Here is a 24,220-nt window from a genome sequence, read left to right as displayed (position 1 = left end):
AGGTTAAAGTTTGAAGAGGTGTGAATATTTTAAAATATTATTTTCCTTTGATGCAGTTTTTTCCTTAGGCTGAATAAAATCCCCTGGAAACCTGTAGAAGAAATGACAGCGATAGCTCGGTGGATTTGAGTAGTTAACCAAAATATTTGGTGGCTGTTCTTAAAATCTTCTGCCATTTTGGAAGTCTTATAAGTTAACTCTTACCGGGGCACCTGATGGCTCAGTAGGTGAAGTGTCTGAATCTTGATTTCAGCTCAGGTCATGATCTCACAGTTTGTAGGATCGAGCCCTGCGTCAAGCTCTGCACTGACAGCACAGAGCCTGCTTGGGATTCTCTCTCTCCCTCTCTGTCTGCTCCTCCCCCGTGCATGCATGCTCTCAAAATAAATTTAAAAAATAATAAACTCTTCATTCTGTAGCAATTTTTACTTTGTCATGTAGCTCTCTCTTTAAAGGTTGGAAATCTTTGGGTGATGTTATTTTATCAGATATTTAACTTTGAGAGGTTTTGGAGAAAAAAGTTTTTTTTGCACTTAGGCAACAGTTTTGTTTCTTGGTATTTTGAGTAACTTGTTGAACTTAGGTTACTCAAAAATCTAACCAAAGGAAATAAATTCCAGCTGTTGCTTCTTAGTCATCCCTTTTTCTTGGTGCACTGAATCTGTAGATTCTTAGAATTCAGTTGATGTGATATACTAATACATTTTTCTCACTTATATACTTAATGTTTGCCATAACATTATGGTATGTCATAAAAAATTTGGCAATTTTCATACAGACAATTAGGCTGACACAGTTTAAACTACTGTTTTTGTGGGTCTTATAATTTATAACTTAAAAAAGTTGATTAAAGCCAGTTAAGAATGAAAATAAAAACTTACAAAGTACTTAAGAATGAAAATCAAAACTTACAAAGTACTATCAATTTAGTATATCGTCTGTTTCCCAAACCAAGTATTATTTAGCAGGAAAAAAAAAGTCTTATTTTTCTTTTAAGTGTTGGGAAGCAGTTTTCCAAAATTCACATTTTTGCCTGAAAGCTCAAATTTTACCATTGGCAACAAATACTGTCAGTTTTGTTTTGTTTGGTTTTTTTTTTTTTGAAGTGTCCGGCTCACTTTGTTCATTTTTGGGAAAATGTAGGTCAAACACAGGAATCTAACCATAGTTTGTCAGTTCTCTAAAATAAAAATGATAGTTTATGTAAAATGTGGCTAGTTCAGCTCACAATGCAACAGTCAGTGCACAAGTTGATTTTTAAGATAACCATGGTACTTTGGTATGCTACAGAGATGCTTATGAATACTTCCCATTTCATGACACGTTTCTTATTAATGAGATGTACCCCAAACTAATTAGGTTCTTATAACTAACTAATTTGCATGAGGTGTACAGAGAATCTTCTTGAAATAATTCATATTTAATTATTTTTAAGTTTTTTTAATTCATTTTGAGAGACAGAGAAGAAGAAGGGACAGGAGGACCAGAGGGAGAGGGAGGGAAAATCCCAAGCAGGCTCTGCACTGTCAGCGGGGAGCTGGATGCGGGACTCGAACCCACAAACCGTGAGATCATGACCTGAGCCGAAATCAAGAGTCGGACGCTCACGTAACCGACTGAGCCACCCAGATGCCCCGAAAGAATTAATCTTTTAGCCTGAATTACATCTTGGGGCAAAATTTTCATGTGACTAAAATACATGTTGTGTAAGAGGGTACTTTTTGTTGATCTTAAATAAATGTTTCAAATCTCTTCTGTTAAAAAGCCCATATTATTCCTATCCACACCAACTTGTTGAGTAGACATTAATTATATTTTCCTGCCTTTTATGTCCAGAGACCTATTTTTGTCATGCGCCTTCCCCCAGGCAATCGGTCTGTCATTTTTAGTTCCTCTTCCTCAGTCTTCTTTACCTGTGTTTCTCCCTCCCTCTCTCTCTTCCCTCTGTGTAGTACCACACAGTTGTAGACAGCCTGATCTATTTCGTTTCCAGTGTTTTCTGGTGTTCAACAGTTTTTTTGGCTAATGGGTGTTAAGCTACAATGAGTTCCATCAAACTCTATGCTCATTATTCTTAAGAATATTTTGAAACGTTTTCCTTGAAATTTCTAATTCATGCTGGAAATACAGGGATAGTCTTTATATCATGAACTTTAGTAGAAGGGAAATTGGTCTGCAGACTACCCCCCCAGGAAGTCCATAGACCGCTTCCCCTAGCCCACCTGGTAGAGTCAGGAGCCATTAATTGTTTCTCATTCTCTTTCTGCTTTTGTGCAGGATTGCAAAAAGATGAGTGCAGTTTCCCCCCAAGGTCTTGACCTGGCTGGATTGCCAGTGAAATTCCATTTAGCATGAAACAGTTTCCATTGTAACTTCCAACACAACGTACTTCTATTTTCCTGCTATAGTATCAAAGGAGAAGATGAGCTGACTTCCAAGTTCATTCAGTAAACACAAGTGGAGTATCTCACATAGGCTGGACATTGTTTGAGGCACAGAAGATAGATGACTAAGACGCAGTTACTTCCCTCATGCTACAATGGGATGAACATCAGGAAAGAGCTATAGCCAGTCCTTGGAAAGCATGCCTTGTGGAGTGTGGGCTAGTTACGGATATCCAGAAGGAGCTGGTGGTTGGAGCAGGCCATTGAGAGTTTTCCGGACTAAGCAATGGGACAGCATGGGCAAAGGTACTTAAAAACAGAAGTATTTCCACCCGGCTACCACTTAGGATGTGGAGTGGCAGGTCAGCCAGTATTTTGGTGTCGAGGACCCAAAAATTCCTGGCAGAGAGAAGCTGGACTTGACTCGCACAGGTTTATCAAAGTGTCTATGATTAAGAAAAAGAGTTGATGTACCTATAATTAGTGGGGTAGTATGGCGGAGAAGATTGCATAACTCCTTTGGGAACGGGGTTTCACTGTCTATTTGACTCACCAGAGCTTCCGACCTTTCCTAGACATGCTGACAGGCTGTTTTATTCTTTGAGTAGAGGTGGAATCTGGTTGGGGCACTTTGGTCTGAATTCCTATGGTACCTTTAAGGAATTACCCGCAAGTGCTTTGTTAGCGGGCCTCTGGGCGGTTTGTGAGCTCTGCTACTTCTGGTGTAGCTGATGGGTGGTCAGAGTGTGGGGGTCTGTGTGCACGGGTATGCGTTATGGGAGACGGTGGCTTAGTTAGGTCATTGCTGAGAGCCCCCTGACATTTTTTTTCTAAATTTTTATAGATTACTTTCACAGTTTTTTTTTTTCCATATGAAATCGTCTCAGTTGTTTCTTACAATGGTATCCATTTTCAAAGCTTTTATACATTTATCCTGTAGTTGTATTTCTACTGATTTTTCCTGAATGTTTAACATTGATGCCCATTTAATTTTTTTTTTTTTTCCTTGCCTGAGTTCCTCTTGGCTAGCTCAGAAGGTGGCAAGTTGCCCTGCAGCTTTCTTATCATAGCCCTTTAGCCTCCTGGCCCTGGCTGTGTGAGCCTGGTTGTGTTCTTTTTGAGCTGTTGAAGTTTGCTTTGTGTGTCAAAGGTCCACTGGTGTTTTCCTCACCAAGTTCTCTGACCTACATGGCTCCTTTTAGGGTTTCTTTTGATTTGGGTCTTGGTGTCAGTGGTTTCTTCCCTCCGGGCCTTTCTTTGCTGGTCACTGATCCCAGGCTCAAATTTTTGTCCTGGGAGTAGCAGGAAACATCAGAAGTTTTGAAAAGGGGAATGATGCAATCCTTTGTTTTAGAGCATTTCTTTTAGCATGGAGCATGATTGATAAAGGGCAGAACCAGTGGCAGGGAGACCAGGTAGGAAGTTATGTCAGTAGCTCAGAAAGTAGAATATGAGAACCTGATCAAGGTCATAGTTGGATCCAGACAGAGTTGAGAGGATGTGAGTAGTGACATTGAAGGCAAGAGAGAGGCTTTAGGAGGATGCTGGTATTCCAGCTTAGACAGCTAGGTGGCTGGTAGGAGGTATAGACAGGCATGTGCTTTGAGGGAGCTATTTTGGTTTTAGAGAGAGTGAGTTAGGATATCCTAACTCTTTAGAGAGAGTGTGGGATATCCAGGAAGAACATGTCAGTAGGTAGGAAGACGCAAATAAGAACTTAGAGCCTAGGAGAGACGTCTAACAAGAAAGAGATTTGGCTGTCTTCAGCATATACGTAAATGGTACTTACCTATTTCTCCCCCAACACACCTGAGTGATAAAACTAACTCCTGCAAGTAGAAGTAACTCATCATGTCAGTTACTGGTAAACATGGGGCGCTAAGGATTAAATCGAAATATGGAGGAGGCCTAAGTGTAGTTTGAAAAGTTTCCCAAAAGGCTCTGTTACCCTATTCATTCCCCAGTCTCACATAGGCAGTCAGTGTGGTTGACATGGGAAGTTTGGATGGCCACTCAAGGAGAGCTTGTGGAAGCTGAAGAGAAGATAGCCATGGATGAAATCTCACAACTTAGGGCAAGTGGAGAAATAGGAACAGGAAAATGAAGGGACAGAGAGATCATAGGAATGAAGTGAGGCCTTTGTGAGTGAGTGAATGAATGAATGAAAAATGATGATTAGCAAGACAAGTGTTGCAATGGGTTAATGCTTAGAAGAATTCCCAATTTGGTAAGTAGGAGGTAAGTAGAGAACGGATTATAACATGTGGTCTAGGAAGACTTCATACTGCAAATGTTTGTCTCTACAGGACACTGTGGTTCAGCATTGAACAGGATCCACAGGTCCTTGTCTTCATAGACCATATAACCCGTGAGAAATCCTCACAACTGAAGAATAACTATTCTAGAGTAGAGTGAAATGCCATTTGTTGTGGATGCACTGGTTGTGGGGTGGCACTAAACTAATTTAGGCATTATGCAGAAGACAAAGATGAAGCTGCGGCCAGAAGCTTAAGTTAGGTACTTAAACGATTGGCTTGGGGGAAAAATATTTCGTGCTAGATTGGAATATTTGAAAGCTAAGAGGTGAGGGGGAAATGGAAAGTTAAAAAAAAAAAAAAAGTTAGGGGCTAGAGCATAGAGTACAGAGAGGAGTGTGGGCTGGAGCCAGAGAGATACACATGGGTCCAGTCGGAGTGATCCTTGTAAACTGGGTAAGAGAACTTGGACGTTAGCCTGAGGACAATGTCAAACCATTGAGCTTAAATTTTAAGTAGGAGAGTGACGCAATCAGATTTGCATTTCAGAAATATTTAGGCGGTACCACTATGAATGGATTAAAGGGAGCAGGATTGGAATTAGAGCAGGTAGAGTGGGATAAAGCGTATAGGTACATTAGTTTTGGAGATGGGAGAAGAGAGGACATAAAGATGTTTGCTGTAGCAAAAAATTAGATAATTAGATGAATATGGAGAAGGAGGTTGAGGGAGTTCGTACTAGATTAGGTAGGTGTCTGAGTTATCTGTTTAGAGTGAGGGGCTCAGTTTATTTGATCAAATCTAAGTATAGAGTGAACTGTTTCCTAAACTAAGTTAAGAGATTTGGTTTCTGCCTTGGTGCATGCTAGAGGCTTACTAAAGAATTGTTGAGTGGCTGAATGTTTCTAATTCAGTCCCTTCTGTTGGTAGGGCGGCTTCTTTGTTCTCTTACCAGCTGACTAATCAATACCATTGGGATGTTAGATGTGAGACACCTTGGGAGTTTATGGAGGGTTGGGCTGAGAATTAGGAACAGTAGAGAAAATTGGATTGGTCAGCATATTAGTTATCTATAACTTTGTGAATTACCCCAAAATGTAGGGGCTTAAAAGAACACATATGTATTATCTCATAGTTGCTATGGGCCAGGAATGTGGATATGGTGTGGCTGCATGCCTGTGGTTCAAGTTCTCTCACGAGTCTACAGAGTATTGAGGGTTGATCAGGGTTGTGGGTGAAGGCTCCACTGGGGAGCCTTCCAAGTTCACCCATGTAGGTTTGGGCAGGATTCAGTTCTTTGAGGGCTGTTGGAGTGAGGGCCTCAGTTCTCTGCAGGTTGTTAGTTGGAGGCCTCCCTCACTTCTTGCCACATGGACCTCTCCATAGGGCAGTTCACAACCTCATCACTTTTGCCGTGTTTTCTCAGAAAAGAGCCACTCAGTTTGGTCTACAATCAAGGGAATAGGAGGCATTCTTAGAGACTGCCTACCATAGTCAGATTGCCATCCTTGAACAGCATATGTAACTCCACTATGTTGTTTCAGTATATGTGAATCTAAATCCTAGGGGCCTGTGGGAATTAGGTTGTTTTTTTTTTTTTTAATTTTTAAATGTTTATTATTGAAAGAGAGAGAGAGACAGAGATAGAGACAGAGACAGAGTGTGAATGGGGGAGGGGCAGAGAGAGAGAGAGGGAGATACAGAATCTGAAGCAGGCTCCAGGCTCTGAGCTGTCAGCACAGAGCCCAATGTGGGGCTCTAACCCACAAACCACAAGATCATGACCTGAGCCAGAGTCGGACACAAGCAACTGAGCCACCCAGGCACCCCGAAATTAGGTATTTTTGAAGAGAAAATTTGTTCGTTGAAATCTGACAATGCTGGGGCACCTGGGTGGCTTGGTCGGTTAAGTGTCCGACTTCGGCTCAGGTCATGATCTCACGGTCCGTGGGTTCGAGCCCCGAGTCGGGCTCTGTGCTGACAGCTCAGCCTGGAGCCTGTTTCAGATTCTGTGTCTCCCTCTTTCTCTGCTCCTCCCCTGTTCATGCTCTGTCTCTCTCTGTCTCAAAAATAATAAATGTTAAAAAAAAAAAAATTAAAAAAAAAATTAGAAATCTGACAATGCTAAATACCATTCTTCATGTTATTCTTCCATGAATACATTTGAGGTCTGTTAATGTGGCAGAACGAGGTAAATGATGTATTTATTCTGCAGCAGTGTTTACCATTACTGCCTTTTAATGTTTATTGAAGGTAAAAATAGCCACGTCTGTGGATACTTTTAAAAGGGAACTCCTAATCTAGGTTTGTAGTCTCTGTGTGGCAGGTATTCCAAATACCAGTTGGAATTTAGCTGGGAACAGGATGGATTTTTCTCTTGAGGCAGTGTTATTATATACAGTGGGTAGTTTCCTAGCCCATTGTGTGGCCAGCCTGTTTATCAGAGGATATACTACAAGGCTTATCAGGACACTTGGCTTTGTAGGCCTTAGGCTCTCTGGCGGTCAGAGCTATGGCTGCCTGTTTCTCCACTGGAGCCTCTAGGTTTGCTCCTCTGTTCAAGGGCCGGGGCCATGGGAACCTTGGACCCAGAGGCCTTCGTGTCTCTGGAACCAAATCTTTGTGCAAAGAAAGAAGTTACAGGAGAAAGATCCCAAATGTAGCCCACTGCTTCACTGTTGGAGCTTCATAGAGTTGTCCTTGCCACACCCCCAGCCCCATGCTAATGGAATAGTCTTGTAAAGAAAGAGAAGGCAAGACTGGCTCCCAAAGGTTGTCACCTGTCCGAAGTCTCACACGTTGTTGTTGGAAGAGCTGAAGTAGTTTTCTGGCAGAGCTGAAATGTACAGCTTGGGGTATCTGACTCTTCCACTGTGCGTGAGTTGAAGGACCTGATCATTGTTGCCCTGGAAGATGGTTTGGGGGAAATATGAGCTCTGTCTTCTTCAGCTTAAAGGAAGACCACGTAGAAGAGAGATGAAACTTTTTTGGATAGCGTCAGATAGCCATAAAGGTAGTTTAGTTACAAAGAGGCAGATTAAAAAAAAAAAATTTAATGTTTATTTTTGAGGCACAGAGCATGAGTGGGGGAGAGGGGACACAGGGTCTGAAGCAGGCTTCAGGCTCTGAGCCATCAGCACGAGCCCAATGCAGGGCTTGAACGCACGAACCGGGAGATCATGATCTGAGCCGAAGTTGGACACTTAACCGACTCAGCCACCCAGGTGCCCCATGAAGCAGATTTTAAGAAACCACAGCATTCTGAGTTGTCAGTAAACAATGAAATAAGTGCTTCATAAGCATGTTTTTAATCTGGGGGTAGATGACCACCTGTTAAGGCTGGAGAAGGTGCTTTGCTTGGGAGACTGGTCAGACTTCTAATAGCCTCTTACACTCAGTTATGCTATGTTAACCTCCACAGCACCCTTGCTCACCCAGCTTAGGGGCAGACCTGTTCCTCCACCTGTCCCCCCACCCCCACATTGCCTTTTATGACTTCCTTTCCCTTTCAAGCCTGCGTTTCATGTTTGTCTTAAGTAAGTGTGGGGGTGGATGGGGAGACTGCAGGGAGACAGTGGAAAGAGGTACATTGCAGTGATTTTTCTAGAGCTTGGATTTCCTAGGTCACTTTTGGGAATTCCCAAGAGCATTGATTTGTGCACTATTCTCCTGGTCAGTTTTCCTGGCTGCTTTAGACCGAGCTGGCTGTTGTTACCACTGCCTCAGACTGCAGTTTACCAGTTTAATCAGAACAGCCTGTCCCTGTCATCTCTGTCATCCTTTTTTCCCCTTTTCCCTCTGTATCTGTTTTTCTTTTCTTTTCTTTTCTTTTCTTTTCTTTTCTTTTCTTTTCTCTTCTCTTCTCTTTCCTCTTTTTAATTCATGGAGGACACAGTGATTTAATATTTAAAAGACTATTTTTTTCCATTTTTGCCTTTTGTCAGCATAGTAGCAAAGAGAGTACTATACAGGTAATATTGTGATTTATGGTGAAGATCAGGCTGATTCAACGTTGAAAGTAGGTTTTCCGAGGATACCTACACCACCATTAACACGCCTTTGCAAAATTAAGACTTTACACCAGTTAGTACTGGACATTTTTATCCCATGTCTTGGATTCACTGGGGAATTTCAGGTAACACCCCAATTTTATTTTTCTCTAGTATATAAATCCTGCAGTGAGCCAACTTGATTTGTTATGTTTCATCAGCATACTTGTTTTTAGTCATATCAAAACTTGGCAAAGTTTAGTTTAAAGCCACAGCAAAAACCCTCAGTTAAAATAGGAAAGATAGCTTAAAGGGTGTTCGTCAGCAGTTATATTTTTGGCTGTGTGGCGTGGCGAAATGTTTAGGAAAACATACTTAGTAATTTTAAATCTGAAATTTGTAATTAACTTGTTTTTTTCTCCAGAGGCATAATAAATATGGCTTTTTGCTTGCATCTATGTTTTCATGATTAATTACTCGAGTGTGTGAAAGTCTTTGATTCGACCAAATCATCGTGTGATACCATTATACTAGGAGGTAAACTTAGATTCTTCCATGTCTGAATGAACTGTGCATGAATTAGAAAGCTGTGTAAAGAGGATTTATTTAATATAATTAAACTGATGTAAAAGGACGTTCTAATTTTTTGCTTGTTACAAATGTTATTTTTAAAGAGTTACTACAAGCAGTGGTTTTCAAACAGGAATGTGCTTAAGGTGGTTTGCATAAACAAACTTATTTCCTACGTTTCATCACCTGAGATTCTGATTCTGATTCTGGTTCATTTTAAATATACATCTTAGGTAATTCTGGACCCTGGGAACTTTATTTCTGACAAATACCGCAACTGGTGGGTGAAAAAAAGTTAAGTGCTTGACAGGTTTACCTCTCTAAATTAATCATCTTATATCATTTGATCTTTCATAGAAGAAATCTTACTTTTTAAAAACTAGATTAACTTGTTTATAGCATCATGTTTTACTGGAGTGGAGATGGCTGTCATGGTGAAGAATTTTTTTCCTCCAGAATAGAAATGGACAGAATGGACAAATACATCCTTTAAGACAACCAGGATCATGTGTTTCTTTGTGAATCTGCACTGACTATGTGACTGAGTTATAGGTTGATCTGAAATTTGTTAGTGTTTTTAATTATTAGAAAGATACATTGTAATTTACTTAATCAGATCAGTAAAAGGGATTAAAGCAGATAACCTTGCATGTTAGCCAATGATTTAAAAACATTTTATATAGCATTTTTCTAGAAAAGTCTCTTTGTAATATTGTTACACTTAAGTAGGTATATGAAACTTGGTGCTATAATCTCGATTGAAATATTGGGTCTTGTTTTATTTTTAAATATTTGAGGTTTGCTAGTGTTAATGTGACCTTATTGAAACCATGTTATATATATTGTTTTCCTGATAATTACGCTAATACCTCAGAAATTATGATTTATGCAATTTCTAGTTTGACTCAGAGGAAGAGAAATTGGACTTTATTTTTATTTGAATCAGGAGACCTAAGGTAGAGAATTATAAGGTGCCTTGTTTATTGATTTGAAAATATGCTCTAGCTTTGGAAATCTTTGAAATTCATTTCCCACAGTGTCTCCTTCTCTCCTGCTTGTTACAGAATCATTTTCCTTTCATAAATAAGTTGAAATTTCAAAAGGTATTTTAATTGTGAAAACACAAGGAAATTGGGGATAATTATAAAACATATAGTTCAAATACTTTTCACCTTTTTTCCTCATGAGAGAATTAAAAAAAAAAATTACTTATTTTGAGCGAGAGAGTGCGTGAGCAGAAGAGGGGCAGTGAGAGGGAGAGAGAGAATCCCAAGCACGCTCCGTGCTGTCAGTGCGGAGCTGTAAGATCACGACTGGAACTGAAATCAAAAGTTGGACACCTAACCAACTGAGTCACCCGGGCGCCCCACATGATAGAATTCTTCAGTAAAGATTCATTTCACATTCACCTTATGTATTCTGAAATCATTAATTTTCAGAAATTTAATAATGTTGCCTGGCTGTTTATTTATGGTTTGATCTTTTAGTCTGTAATTTCATTAGATAAGTTTCCTTACTGATTAGGTTAAAAAATCTATTTAATTGGCTACATTCTTCCTTCCCTGATTCCCTCATTTCCTCCTAATTTTCCTTTCCTACAATGTGGTGCATAATGCTTAACTTTTGTTTGTGCTTTAAAGAAACGTGTGTCTATTTTAAGTGAACAACAGTCAACTAAGAAATGTCAGTGCAGATTGATATCTTGTGTTAGTGTTTTCATATTGCTAGGTTCAGAGTCTATTTTTAGAATTATCAGCTGAGTTTAAACGAGGCTTCACTGATGATCTGCAAAAGTACTTCTGATGTTTTAGGTAGTTTATGCTGCTTTAGGATTTTGGTTTTTACAAAGGAACCTCCCTGACCCCTTAATTTCTGGTACTGCTTGGCAAATGGTAAGCGTTCAGTAAATATGTGTTGAACAAACACATGTCTCCACCCTGAACGTCTTTAAGACTGTTGGAAAAGTCCAATTTTATTTAAAAATATTTAATTTTGATCAGTATTCAAACAGAAATAATCCCCAGAAATAACTTAAGACTGCTAAATTGCAGAGTGGAAGTGGTAAAAGCACCAGTTGTAAAGAATTTCTTGTTAATTTTTAGTGTCTACATCAGCAAAGCTGTAGCTGTTGGCTAAGATCTGAAATAGATCTGTACCGTGTCTAACCACTGAATTCATTATTCCTTGATAAAATGGGATTCTGAATGCAGAAGAAGTCTTTCATTCTCTTTATTCGTTAGTCAGCCCATGACTCACTTGAAAGATGGGGAGGAAGTTATTGTAGGTTGGTAATTATTTGCACTACAGATTTCCTTGAGCCCATACCTGGCTTTGAATTATCATCACCATGGTGAGGTACTCTGCTTAAATAGTACCTTGACATAAAGTGAATTGTTTGTCTTACAGCCTGGCACAGCCTAGAAATTTGTTACTTTTTTGTTTTTAACCCAGGCAGTACTTTGGTCCTAGACAAAGTATGAACAATATTTCACATATTATCTGGCCTAATTCTGGGGTTTACAACATGATTAACAGAGATAATATGTTTAGCTTTACCATCTTGGATGAGTAATTTCTGGGAATTTGTTGAACAAGGGCTAGATGTGGGAAGAAGAAAACCTTTAAGCATCTGAAATAGATACTTAGAAGATTATTGTGAGTTCTTAGAAATTCAGAGCTATCTGATTCAGATATCTGTACTAATATCAAGGGGTGTAATGGAAGCAGTATTTTTCTTTTTTCCACATTGTTCAATTCTTTATGTGTTCTGTAGATAATATGGGAAACTATAAGTGCCCCTTCTGATTTCCTCCTCTTCTTCCTTGCACTAGTTGGAATCTGGTTGATCCCTTCTCACTCCCCTCAGAACTTACATTGAAGATTTTTCTTTTTTTTTTTTTTCTTTTTTGTCCCTCCCTCTGCTCTATGACTTTCAACCATTGCTTCTAACACATTGCTGCCCCTCAGAGTCCTTCAGACCTGTCCTTGAATCCCAGTTTTTAATACCGACCTATGCAGCTTCTGAGTTTGTTTTTGGATCTTACGATGGGGAAAATTGTACCCATGCCATGTGGTAGTGTATTAGTTTCCTATGGCCGTTATACACATTACCACACACTGAGTGGCTTGAAGCAACAGAAATTTATTATCTCACAGTCCTAGGGACCAAAAGTCTGAAATCAAGTGTCAGGGCTGTGCTCCCTCTGGAGGCTCTCAAGGAGAATCCTTCCTTCCTTCTTCCAGCCTCAGGTGCCTCTTGGCATTCTTTGTCTTCCTAGGCTTGTGGCCACATCACTCCAGTCTCTGCTTCCATCTTTACATTTCTTTCTTCTCTCTCTCTCTCTCTCTGTGTGTGTGTGTGTGTGTGTGTGTATGTGTGTGTGTGCGTGTGTAAATGATCCCTTGCCCTTTTCTTGTCCGTGCATTTGTCATTGGATTTTATGCCCACCCGGATAATCCAGGATGATCTCATCTCAGGATCCTTAATTACATCTGCAAAGACTCCTTTTCCAAATAAGATAACATTTTCACCGCTTCTGGGAATTAGGATGTGCACATATCTTTTGGGGGGGCGTCTCCATTCAACCTGATACATACAGGCAGTTTAAGAATTAAATATAATCATGGGTGCATGGGTGGCTCAGTTGATTAGGCGTCCGACTTTGGCTCAGGTCATGGTCTCGCAGTTCATGGGTTCGAACCCTGCACTGGGCTCTGTGCTGGCAGTTTGGAGCCTGGAGCCTGCTTTGGATTCTGTCTCTTTATCTTTCTCTCTCTCTCTCTCTCTCTCTCTCTCTCTCTCTCTCTCTCTCTCCCCCTCTCTCTCCCCCCTCCCGCACTCATGCTCTGTGTCTCTTTCACGAATAAACATTAAAAAAACTAAAAAAAGAATTAAATATAATTATATGTATATATATTTACATATATTTGTATACAGCAGGTAGCTTGACCAATGTAGGTACTCAATAAATGTTCATTCATTTCTCTTCTCTTTAGAAGCCTGTGCCCCCAACATTCTGCATCCTGGGATGATTTTGGCAGTTAGTACAGGCGTACCTCATTTTATTATGCTTCACTTTATTGTGCTTTGCAGATAATGCATTTTTTACAAATTGAATGTTTGTGGCAATCTTGCGTCGGGAAAGTCTGTTGACACCATTTTTCCAACAGCTTCTGCTCCATGTCTTTGTGTCACATTTGGTTATTGTCACTATATTTCAAACGTTTTCATTATTATTATATCTGTTATGGTGATTTGTGTTCTTTGATGTTACTATTGTAATTGTTTTGGGTGTCATGAACCCAAACTTAAGACAGCAAACTTAATAATCAATAAATGTGCATGTTCTGACACTTTGCTGACTGACCCTTCCCTGTCAGTCTCCCTCTCCTTGGGCCTCCTTATATTTCCTGAGACAAAACAATATTGAAATTAGGCTAATTAATAATCCTACAGTGGCTTCTAGGTGCTCAAGTGAAAGGAAGAGTTGCACGTCTCACTTTAGATCAAAAGCTAGAAATGAATAAGCTTAGTGAGGAAGGGATGTCGAAAGCCAAGACAGGTGGAAAGCTCTCTTGCACCAAACAGCCAAGATATGAATGCAGAGGAAAGGTTTTTTTATTTTCTTTTATTTTTTTATTTTTTAATGTTTATTTATTTTTTGAGGGAGACAGAGAGTACGAGGAGGGAAGGGGCAGAGAGAGAAGGAGACACAGAATACAAAGCAGGCTCCATGCTCAGCACAGAGCCCAATGTGGGACTTGAACTCATGAACCGCGAGATCATGACCTGAGCCGAAGTTGGACACTTAACTGACTGAGCCACCCAGGCACCCCATAAAGTTTGTTTATTTTTGAAAGAGAGCATGTGTGTGCATGCAAGGACAAGTGGGGAGAGGCAAAGAGAGGAGACACAGAATCCTAAGCAGGCTCCATGCTGTCAGCACAGAGCCCAACATGGGGCTTGAACTCATAAACTGCGAGATCATGACCTGAGCTGAAATCAATGAGTTGGATGCTTCACTGACTAAGCCACCCAGGTGCCCCCAGAAGAATGGTTCTTGAAGGAAATTAAAAGCGCTACTCTGGTGAACACATGAATGAAAAGAAAGTGACACAATCTTATTGCTGAAATGGAAAAAGTTTTAGTGGTCTGGATAGAAGATCAGACCAGCCACAACATTTCCTGAAGCCAGAGCCTAGTCCAGAGCAAGGCCCTAACTCTCTTCAATTCTGGGAAGGCTGAGAGAGGTGAGGAAGCTGCAGAAGAAAAGTCTGAAGCTAGCAGAGGTTGGTTCATGAGGTTTAAGGAAAGAAGCTGTCTCTATAACATGGCAGTGCAAGGAGAAGCAGCAAGTGCTGGTGTAGAAGCCATAGCAACTTATCTAGAAGGTCTAGCTAATTAGTTAGGTGGTTCCACTAAACAACAGATACCCAGTATAGACAAAACAGCTTTCTATTGGAAGAAGACACCGTCTAGGACTTTTATAGCTAGAGAAGAGAAGTCAATGCCTGATTTCGAAGCTTCAAAGGACAGGCAGACTTTTGTTAGGTAGGGGCTAATGTAGCAGGTGACTTTAAATTGAAACCATCTCTCATTTGCCATTCCCAAAATTCTAGGACCCTAAGAATGATGCTAAGTCTATTCTGCCTGTGCTCTAGAAATGGAACAACAAAACCTAGATGAGAGCACATTTGTTTACAGCATGGTTTACTACTGAATATTTAAAGTCCACTGTTGAGACCTACTCAGAAAAAAAGGTTTCTTACAAAATATTTCTGCTCATTGACAAGGTACCTTCACTCAAGAGCTCTGACGGAGATACACAATGAAGTTAGTATTTTCATGCCTGCTGACAGAGCATCTATTCGGTAGCCCATGGGTCAAGGAGCCATTTTGACTTTCAAGTATTATTTAAGAAATACATTTCATAAAGCTTTACCTGCCATACATAGTGATTCCTCTGATGGATCTGGGCAAGGTAAATTGAAAACCTGGAAAAGATTCATCGTTCTAAATGCTATTAAGAACACTTATGGAGGGGAAGAGGTCCAAATATTAGTATTACCAGGAGTTTGGAAGAAAGTGATTCTAACCCTCATGGATGACTTTGAGGGGTTCAGGACTTCAGTGGAGGAAGTCACTGCAGATGTGGTGGAAATAGCAAGAGAACTAGAGTTACAAGTGGAGTCTGATCATGTGACTGATTTGCTGCAATCTCATGATAAAACTCGAGCGGGTGAGGAGTTGCTTTTTATGGATGAACAAAGAAAGTGGTTTCTTGAGATGGAATCTGCTGGGGAAGATGCCGTGAAGATTGCTGAAATGACAACAGAGGATTTAGAATATTATATAAACTTAGTTCATTAAGCATTGGCAGGGTCTGAGAGGATTGACTCCAGGTTTGCAGTTCTACTATGGATAAAATGCTAGCAAACAGCATCACATTCTCCAGAGAAATCATTCGTGGAGGGAAGAATCATTTGATGTGGCAAACTTGGTTGTTGTTTTATTTTCAGAAATTGCCACAGCCATCCCAGCCTTCAGCACCACCACCCCGATCAGTCAGCAGCCATCAACTTTGAGGCAAGACCATCAGCGAAAAGGTTATTACTTGCTGAAAACTCAGATGATGATTAACATTTTTTAGCAATAAAGTATTTTTTAGTTAAGGTATTACATTGCTTTTTGGGGCACCTGGGTGGCTCAGTCGGTTGAGCATCCGACTTCAGCTCAGGTCATGATCTCGTGCTTCGTGGGTTTGAGCCCCACTTCGGGCTCTGAGCCTGGAGCCTGCTTCGGATTCTGTGTCTCCCTCTCTCTCTCTGCCCCTCCCCTACTCGTGCTCTGTCTGTCTGTCTCAAAAATAAATAAACATTAAAAAAAAAAGCTATGTACATTGCTTTTTAAGACATAAAGCTGTTGCATGCTTAGAGTACAGTGTAAGTGTAGCTTTTAGATGCACTGGGAAGTGACAACGTTTGTTTGACTTGATTTATTATAGTAAAATAAATAAAATAAATAAATTAATTAATGAATTAATTAAAAAAATCTATTGTGGTGGTCTGCAGCAGACCACTGCAGCAGTGTCTCTGAGATATGCCTGCATCAGTTCAGAACCTTCCAGCTCCACCTCCTATCCCACTGACGTCTCTCTCGGTGGCCATCAGGCAGTCTGGTCCTTGTCTTCCATCCTCCCATGTGCCAAGTCCCCATAGCTGTGACCTGTTCTCCCTGGCACCTCCCCAGTCCACAGTCTTCCTAACCTTATACTTCTGGCACTTTCTCACCATTGTTAACATTACTTCTCATCTTCACAAAGACCTCAAGTCCGCTCCCCTTTTTTCTTCTGTGTTTTTTTTTTTCCCCCCACACCATCCATCCATGTGGACCTTTACAAATCATTTTCCATTGCTTCCAAACTCTACTCAAGTTGGGTTGTTTACTCCCGGATATGCTCAGCACCTGTGTACCCCACAGCCTCTGTGTACACTGTCCCATCAGTGGAAATGTGCTTTCCTGTCCTTCCTCTTACTTCTTTTTGTGCCTTAAATTTAAATGTACTTTTTCTTCCCTCTACTTAGGCCACAGCCATGCTCAGGTTTCTCCTATTCTAAAAAACAAAACCCACTTTCCCTTGACTTTGCTCTCACAATTTTCTCTGAAAATTGTTTTCACTTTGCCACTACCCACTTTACTCTTTCCTGTTTGCCTTTTGTTTCCATTGCTTCCCAGAAACTCTTCTCTTAAAAGATTGACAGTGATCTCCTAATAGCATTTTTAAGAGGCTAAATAGTATGGTGGTAAAGAGCTAAACTGCTGGAATTTGAATTCTGCCTCCACCACCACCTGATAACTGTGTGACCTTGAGCAAATTACTTAACCATGCCTCTTTTTTTTTTTTACTCTGTAAAATGGGAATGATATTAGTACCTATCTTGTACGGTTGCTTGTAAGGATTAATTCGGTTAGTGTATGTGAAGCTTTTCTAAGGATGCCTGGTAAGGAGTATGTACTGAATATTAGTGTTTTACTTTTTTAAGCTGTTATTTTTTTTTAAGTTTATTTATTTTGATGGGGGGAGAGGCAGAGAGTGAGAGAGAGAGAATTCCATGTAGGCTCCATGTGGACAGATGCAGGGTGCAATCTCACGAACTGCGAGATCATGACCTGAGCTGAAATCAAGAGCGGGATGCCTAACTGACTGAGCCACCCAGGCACCCCAAGCTATTCTTTTTAGTTTTTCTTCTTAGCCTTCCTGGCATTTGATATAGTTGACCATTTCCTCTTTCTCCTGCACTGTGTTCAAGCTCAGACTAATTCATCTTGGGATCTTTTATCTATGTGACCCTATTTGTGGTCTCTCTCCATGCATCTGAATTTATCTCTTCTGTGGATCATTTTTCTACAGTAATTCACTGCCATATTTCCCACTCTTATTTTTTTTTCAATTTTTTTTTAACATTTATTTATTTTTGAGACAGAGAGAGACAGAGCATGAACGGGGAAGGGTCAGAGAGAGGGAGACACAGAATCTGAAACAGGTTCCAGGCTCTGAGCTGTCAGCACAGAGCCTGACGTGGGGCTCGAACTCACGGGCCGTGAAATCATGACCTGAGCTGAAGCTGGCCGCTTAACCGACTGAGCCACCCAGGTGCCCCAATTCCCGCTCTTAAATACATGTCACCCCAAGTTGTATTTCTTGCACCTCTTTCTTAGCTCCAGTGCTACACTTAAAATGTACCTAACTCACATAATCTCCTTCACTGGGTTACTTTCTGTTAAAGGATCTGTGCTAGCGTGTCGTAAGGTTAGGAACGTGGTATTGGGACCAAGGGGATATTGTGTTTGAGGCCTTTGAAGCTCGGGAAACATTTCCAGGTCAGTGCAGACTGGCACATACTCCTTGTCTTTTTTCACTGAATACTGAATACTTTTTTCACTGAACAAAGCTAGATGTGGAAAGAGATGGGGAGACACAGTACATTCCTTAGTTTTCTGATGTTGAGAATGAGGCAAGTTCATAAATTTCTTGCCTCGCAAACCCAGGGTGAGATATCTGGAAGTTGTAAACTGTTGATTTTTGAAGTTTTTTTTGTTTTTGTTAAGTTATAGGTACTCCCTCCCCACCCCAAAAACAGAACAATGTAAATAAATTTGTCTCATAAAGCAGAGGCAAATAGCAAATTAACTAGAGAACAGGGCATGATTTTAATTAAACAGTGGTAGTTTTTAGTGTATTTCTGAGTTGTCTCAAGACCAAAGGGCAAAGCTGAGAAAGTTTTTCCTATTTGTTTTCTGAAATGCAGTTTCTTACCCTTGGAATAGAAATTTTAGAAGAGGATTTTGTCGAATTTGTTGGTTTGCCAGTAAGATACTCCATTTTATATTTGTGATAATTAGCAGTCATATGGTTATTTGTGGTTAATAATGTAGGGTGTTTGGAAATCGGGTAGTTGGAACCATTCTCATGTTGGTTTAGTGTGCCTTGCAATACTTTGACACCTTGCATTCTTCCCATTAATGACAACTCTAAACAAAACAGCTTCATTCCCTAATGGATTTTGATCTTTGGGGATTAAACCCACGAGGACCATTAACCTAAGGAATGTAACTCAATTAGCTGTAAATGATTTAAGACAAACTAATAGATTTTCCATTTGGAGGGCTTGGTGTCTTGCTTTCCTGAATTTTTTTCTCTATCCATCTAACGAGTAATAAATGCATTCTTTCAGTAAATGGTTCACCTTTGTCACAGTTGCCGGCAGGCATTTTTTTTTAAATTTTTTTTAATTTTTTAATGTTCCTTAGCAGTTTTGTTACCTGATGTTTTGAAGTTTTTAGGACCATTTGACTTTGATGTTTCTTTTCTATACCCGATGTTTTCCTTGCGCTTAAATCTGACTTGGATTCAAGATGTCAGACAATTTTCTGTATATGAGTTGGTGTGTTAAAAGGAAAAGCAATGTAGTTAAAAAAAATTCCATTTCTAGGACACATGGTAGTGCATCTACATTCTTACTCGCACATCCTTGCTTAGGCTCAGTACTGTTTCCTGGAGGCAAAGACTTTGACAGGGGCCTCAGTCCTGCTGCTTCATGACAGGTCTTTTCCCCAGTTTGGTATGGAACAAGGCTTACAAGGTATTTACATCACCGACAATAAATTTCCTACATAAGTTCAAGTTTAAATGATCCAGGGTGTTGAAAACCAGTTGGCATTAGTTTTCTATTTGATGGTTTTTCCCTGTATCAATTCAGTTGAAGTTTTGTTTTCCTACATTTGTTTTGGTTGGCTATTCTTTTGTTTTCATTTTGCACTTTGTTTTCTTCTTTCTTTTAAAGTCCACTGAAGGGCAAAAATGTAATAAAAACTTGTGTTTGTAAACCCACGGGTGTAATAAATTCAAGCCTAAATGAGTTATATATAATTATAGGACTGCTTTCTAGAGAGGATGTAGACATGCTCTTAAAATGATTGAGGTAGAACTTATGTGAAGCTTGGATTTCTGTTTCTGTCTCTGTTACAGATTGAAGGTAAGAGGAGAGTGTTATTTTACTCTGTTCTCTACTAGTTTTATTTACTTTGCTCCTTTGTATTTCGAGCAAATTAACATTGACATAAAAAATGGGAAAGGAGGTAGTAAACATTACATTTTGCTCATCTCTTTGTATCATCTCAAGGAAGTAGAATAAGACCCAGAAAATTAGTTGGCATTTAAGATTTTTTAACTTGGCATTCATTTTTTGAGAGTGTCATTACAGTGTTCAGGGTCAGATTATTTTAAAATCCTAAGAGTCATTAGGTGAACCTTGCAGTTTTTTGGTTTTGCCATGAAAATGATCCTCCTCCCTTTGACTGTGTGGAGTTCATGATGTTTTGGTCGTATGCTTGGAGAATTTAGAGAAGAAGGGGCTTTAGAGAACAGCCAGGGCAGTACTGCCTTTTTTAGGGGAGGAAGCCAAGATTCGGTGAGCTGTCCAAAGTTATGCCTGCATTGTGCTTGTAGAATCATGACTGAGAAAGAAAGGATCTTTTGATTACTTCTGTGCCTCTCTGAAGAGGCCTGGCATCTCTTAAAGGCAGAGATTTTTGTAATCTTGGTCAATTTACCAGTTTCTCCCAAAGGAAGACATTTGGGGCCTAGTTCGAAGCACTTAACCACTAAGAATTAAATGTACCAACTTGAAAATGCACATTGATTTTGATTGTGTCTGCTTTTACAATCCTGGTAGGTAGATTTGTGATTGAAAGGGAGTGTAAAAGTTCCAAGAAATTAACTCAGTAGAGAGAAATTACCAAAATAGGTATTGATTCTAGGTCATTCTGCCCCCTAACTCTCCTTCCCCAAAGACACTGAGAATTTGCAAGATCTATTGTGAGATTCATATTCATACTAGATGTGGTGATTTATGATATATTTATGATTAGATAAGGAATGCTTGCCTTTGTTGGAGTTTTGATTTGAGGGAATTCATATAGAATTAGAGAAAGTATATTATGTGATTGTATATTTGTAGTAAAATGCCTTTTTTGAAATTTCTAAGTATATTTTATGGTAGAAAATAATTTATGAATAAAGGAATTATGATATTCAGTTAGTCTCATTCTATTTGATGGACATCACTACTTAAATCTTTCATTTTTATTGTTTTAAAAAAGCAGTTTGTTTTATGTTTTTGTTTGTTGTTGTTGTTGTTTTTTATATATATATATTTTTTTAAGAAATCTCTACTCCTAACTTGGGGCTCCAACTTAAAACCCTGAGATCAAGAATCCCATGCTCTCCCCACTGAGCCAGCCAAGCACCCCTGTTTTTATAAGTTTTTGATAATGGGCAGTAATCATTTTATATTTCTGTTTTCTCTTTGGACATGCTGATTAAGTCAGTTGGGGTCTGTTGGACAGTTCCTCATTCTGACTATTATTTTATTAAATTAAAAACAAAAGCATACTGAGTCATGATACTTCATCTTTTTTCTTTTGTAGCCAACACGTATCTCTTCATGGTACAAGCTCGAGGAATAATGTTGAGAGAAAATGTGAAAACCATAGGACATATGATCAGGCTGTACACAAACAAGAACACCACACTCAACGGTACAGGTGAGATGGCTAGCTGCTTCCTCCTTCTCTGCTTCTGTTTCTTAACGTTTGTAGCGAAAAGAGGTAAACCAAGTCTCGCAGCCTCTGGTTTTGTCTCTAAGTAACTCTGTTAATGATGAAGGTGTCTCCTACTGTCTGTGCGGGGAGGTTCTTGTACTGCGTGAGCCAGGGCTGTCCCATGTTTTAGGATATGTAAAAGTGTTCTCACAGAGGGGACGGGGGTTTTGTCCAAAGATACTTAATTCTTGCAAGCATACAATGCAAAAAGCTTTTCCAATTCACCTATTGTCAAGAGGAACTAACCACAGAGAGAGTAGTTTATCCATATTAGTCCTTTTGCTGTCTCTCTTTATGCCCATTCTGACTCCTAAAATGTTTTTCAACTATGTCTAGAAAATACTTACTGTTTTTAATTGCAGAAGATTCTTAATAATTGTATAGCTTTTTAAGGGGGCTTCAGGAGAAATTATTGAAGACTGGAAATCCGTAGCTAGCTGCTCTTCTTTAAAAATATTATCTGGAAGTAGACTCTCCATCACAATCACATTTGGTTAAAACTTAAGTAATATGCCCAAGTAGTGCTTTAATGAAGGTAGACTTGATGTAAATAGCTTTAACTACTGTGGAAGAATGCTCATGCCCCCATGTGGCAGAGTTTCTGCGGTGTCTCCTGAAGTGTTATTAGAGGTTACTTAAATGTTTTAGTGATTCATTGTCACTTGTTGCATCCTCTATATTCTCATTTTAAGCAGTTAAAATTAAAGATTTGGAGTGCCTGAGTGACTCAGTCGGTTGAGCGTCCGACTTCAGCTCAGGCCATGATCTCACAGCTTGTGAGTTTGAGCCCCGTGTCAGGCTCTGTGCTGATAGCTCAGAGCCTGGAACCTGCTTCAGATTCTGTGCCTCCTTCTCTCTCTGCCCCAACCTACTCGCATTCTGTCTCTGTCTCTCCCAAAAATAAATAAACATTAAAAAAAAAAGATTTAATTTATGTCAATAGTTCTCCAATGTGCCATTGTAAACAAGAGGCAGACACACACACACACACACACACACACACACACACACACACACTCTATTAATAGGAAGTCCCTATCTTCCAACCATAGATCTTCTTAAAATGTCTGTTAAGGTGGGTAATAGTTTTACCCTTCTAAAAAATTCAAGACTGTATCATATTGATTCTTAATTTAATTTCACACGTGCTTCTACGAAATCCATTCTAGCCATTTGCCTGATTTGTTTGATGATGTCACAAATCAAAACACTCTTGTTTTCTCCCTTTTAATTTTAAAGAAATTTCTTTTAGAAAGACTGTCATTGTACTTGGAATTTTAATAGTATAGTAAAAATCTTGTTAACTGGTCTTCTGCTTTAATTGGTCTTCTGAGTAGTAGGTCAGTGTTAGGAGCAGTTTAAACATTATAAAAGCTTCTTTAGGACTTGTTCTGGTTGAATAAGTTGATTGTGAAAGTGTTCACTAAAAGTTCACTCCACTGAACAGAAATACTCAGCATCTTTAGGTTACTGTATTCGTATAAGGGAGTGCTGGACTTCTGTGCATGATCAGGTTCTTTTCCTGGGGCATGAATAAGTTTTATGTGAGAACATTGAGCTTGATTAAGAGAATTTATTACTGAGTCAAGACCCCACAACTGGAAGACAAGAAAGAAATGGGGAAATCCTCTTTTCCCCTTTACCATCTCATATTTTCTTTCTTTTAAAAAAAAATTTTTTTTTAATGTTTACTTCTTCTGAGAGAGAGAGAGAGAGAGAGTCAGAGTATGAGTGGGGGAGGGGCAGAGAGAGAGGGAGACACAGAATCTGAAGCAGGCTCCAGGCTCTGAGCTGTCAGCACAGAGCCCGACGCAGGGCTTGAACTCACAAACTGTGAGATCATGACCCGGGCCGAAGTTGGACGCTCAACCGATTGAGCCACGCAGGTGCCCCTTCCATCTCGTATTTTCAATAGTGACCCAACAACTAATGCCAGCTTTGGTAAGAGTTGGCTTACTTTTGTTAACCTTTGAAAACTTTTCACACGGTTCCTTCACTGGTGGTAACACTGTTCTCTGGGGACAGTCATTGTATCAGCTACAGATCGGGATTGGTCATAAGAAAGACCCGGCTGCAGTGGCTTAAGCACATGAGGCTTTATATTCTTATGTCTGGAAGTTGGCTATCTGTGGCTGTGGTGGAGAGTGTCCTCACACGCCTTCCATCTTCTGCTCTGTCACAGAGTTTTACAGTCTGAGGTTGTTATAGGGCCCCGGTCCTTATATTTGTACTTGGGTCAGTAAGAAGGAAGAAAGGAAGAGGGAAGAACAGAGGGACCCTTTTAAGGAGACTTCCCAGAAGTTTCACATGGTATCTTTGTTTAAATCTCGTTGGCCAGGACTTTGTTATAACAGGCTATAAATTATAGTCTTTGAGCTGGGTACACTGGTGCTTTGAATGAAATTGGGGTTCTGTTACCTAAGGAGAAAGAGAAAATGGAGTTTGAGTAGGCAACTATGAGGCTTTTGCCATGTTCACTGATATTGAACAATTGGTATGGTTAGTGTACTTTACTAGATACTGGAGATACAACATTAAGAACAATATCCTCCCTTTGTATGAGGATCTCTAGGCTTTTGGGAGAGATGGAAGCATACATGGTTATTTATAATACTGTTATTTCTTTTCTTTTAAGTTTATTCATTTTGGGAGAGAGAGAGAGAGAGTGTGTGCATGTGTGCGCGTGCAAGCACAGGCGTGTGTGAGTGGGTGAGGGGCAGAGAGAGAGAGAATCCCAAACAGGCTCCATGCTCAGCACAGAGTCTGACCCAGGGCTCAATCCCATGACCTTGAGACTATGACCTGAGTGGAAATCAAGAGTCAGATGCTTAACCGGCTGAGCCATCCAGGTGCACCAAT

General features: G+C 39.9%; 1 protein-coding gene across 1 annotated transcript in view; it reads left to right on the top strand.

The window, feature by feature from the left end:
* B4GALT6 (beta-1,4-galactosyltransferase 6) overlaps window positions 1-24,220 on the top strand; it is a 65,572-nt gene that overhangs the window by 2,154 nt on the left and 39,198 nt on the right. The window contains exon 2 of the mRNA XM_019465469.2: window positions 21,188-21,304. Coding sequence (XP_019321014.1) covers window positions 21,188-21,304 — 117 coding nt within the window. The remainder of the gene's footprint in view (window positions 1-21,187; window positions 21,305-24,220) is intronic.

This window comes from Panthera pardus, unplaced genomic scaffold, assembly GCF_024362965.1.
Source record: "Panthera pardus isolate Hobbes unplaced genomic scaffold, ASM2436296v1 HiC_scaffold_15, whole genome shotgun sequence".
NCBI lineage: Eukaryota > Metazoa > Chordata > Mammalia > Carnivora > Felidae > Panthera > Panthera pardus.
Note: the sequence above shows the minus strand (reverse complement) of the source record. Positions and strands in the feature narration are given on the sequence as shown.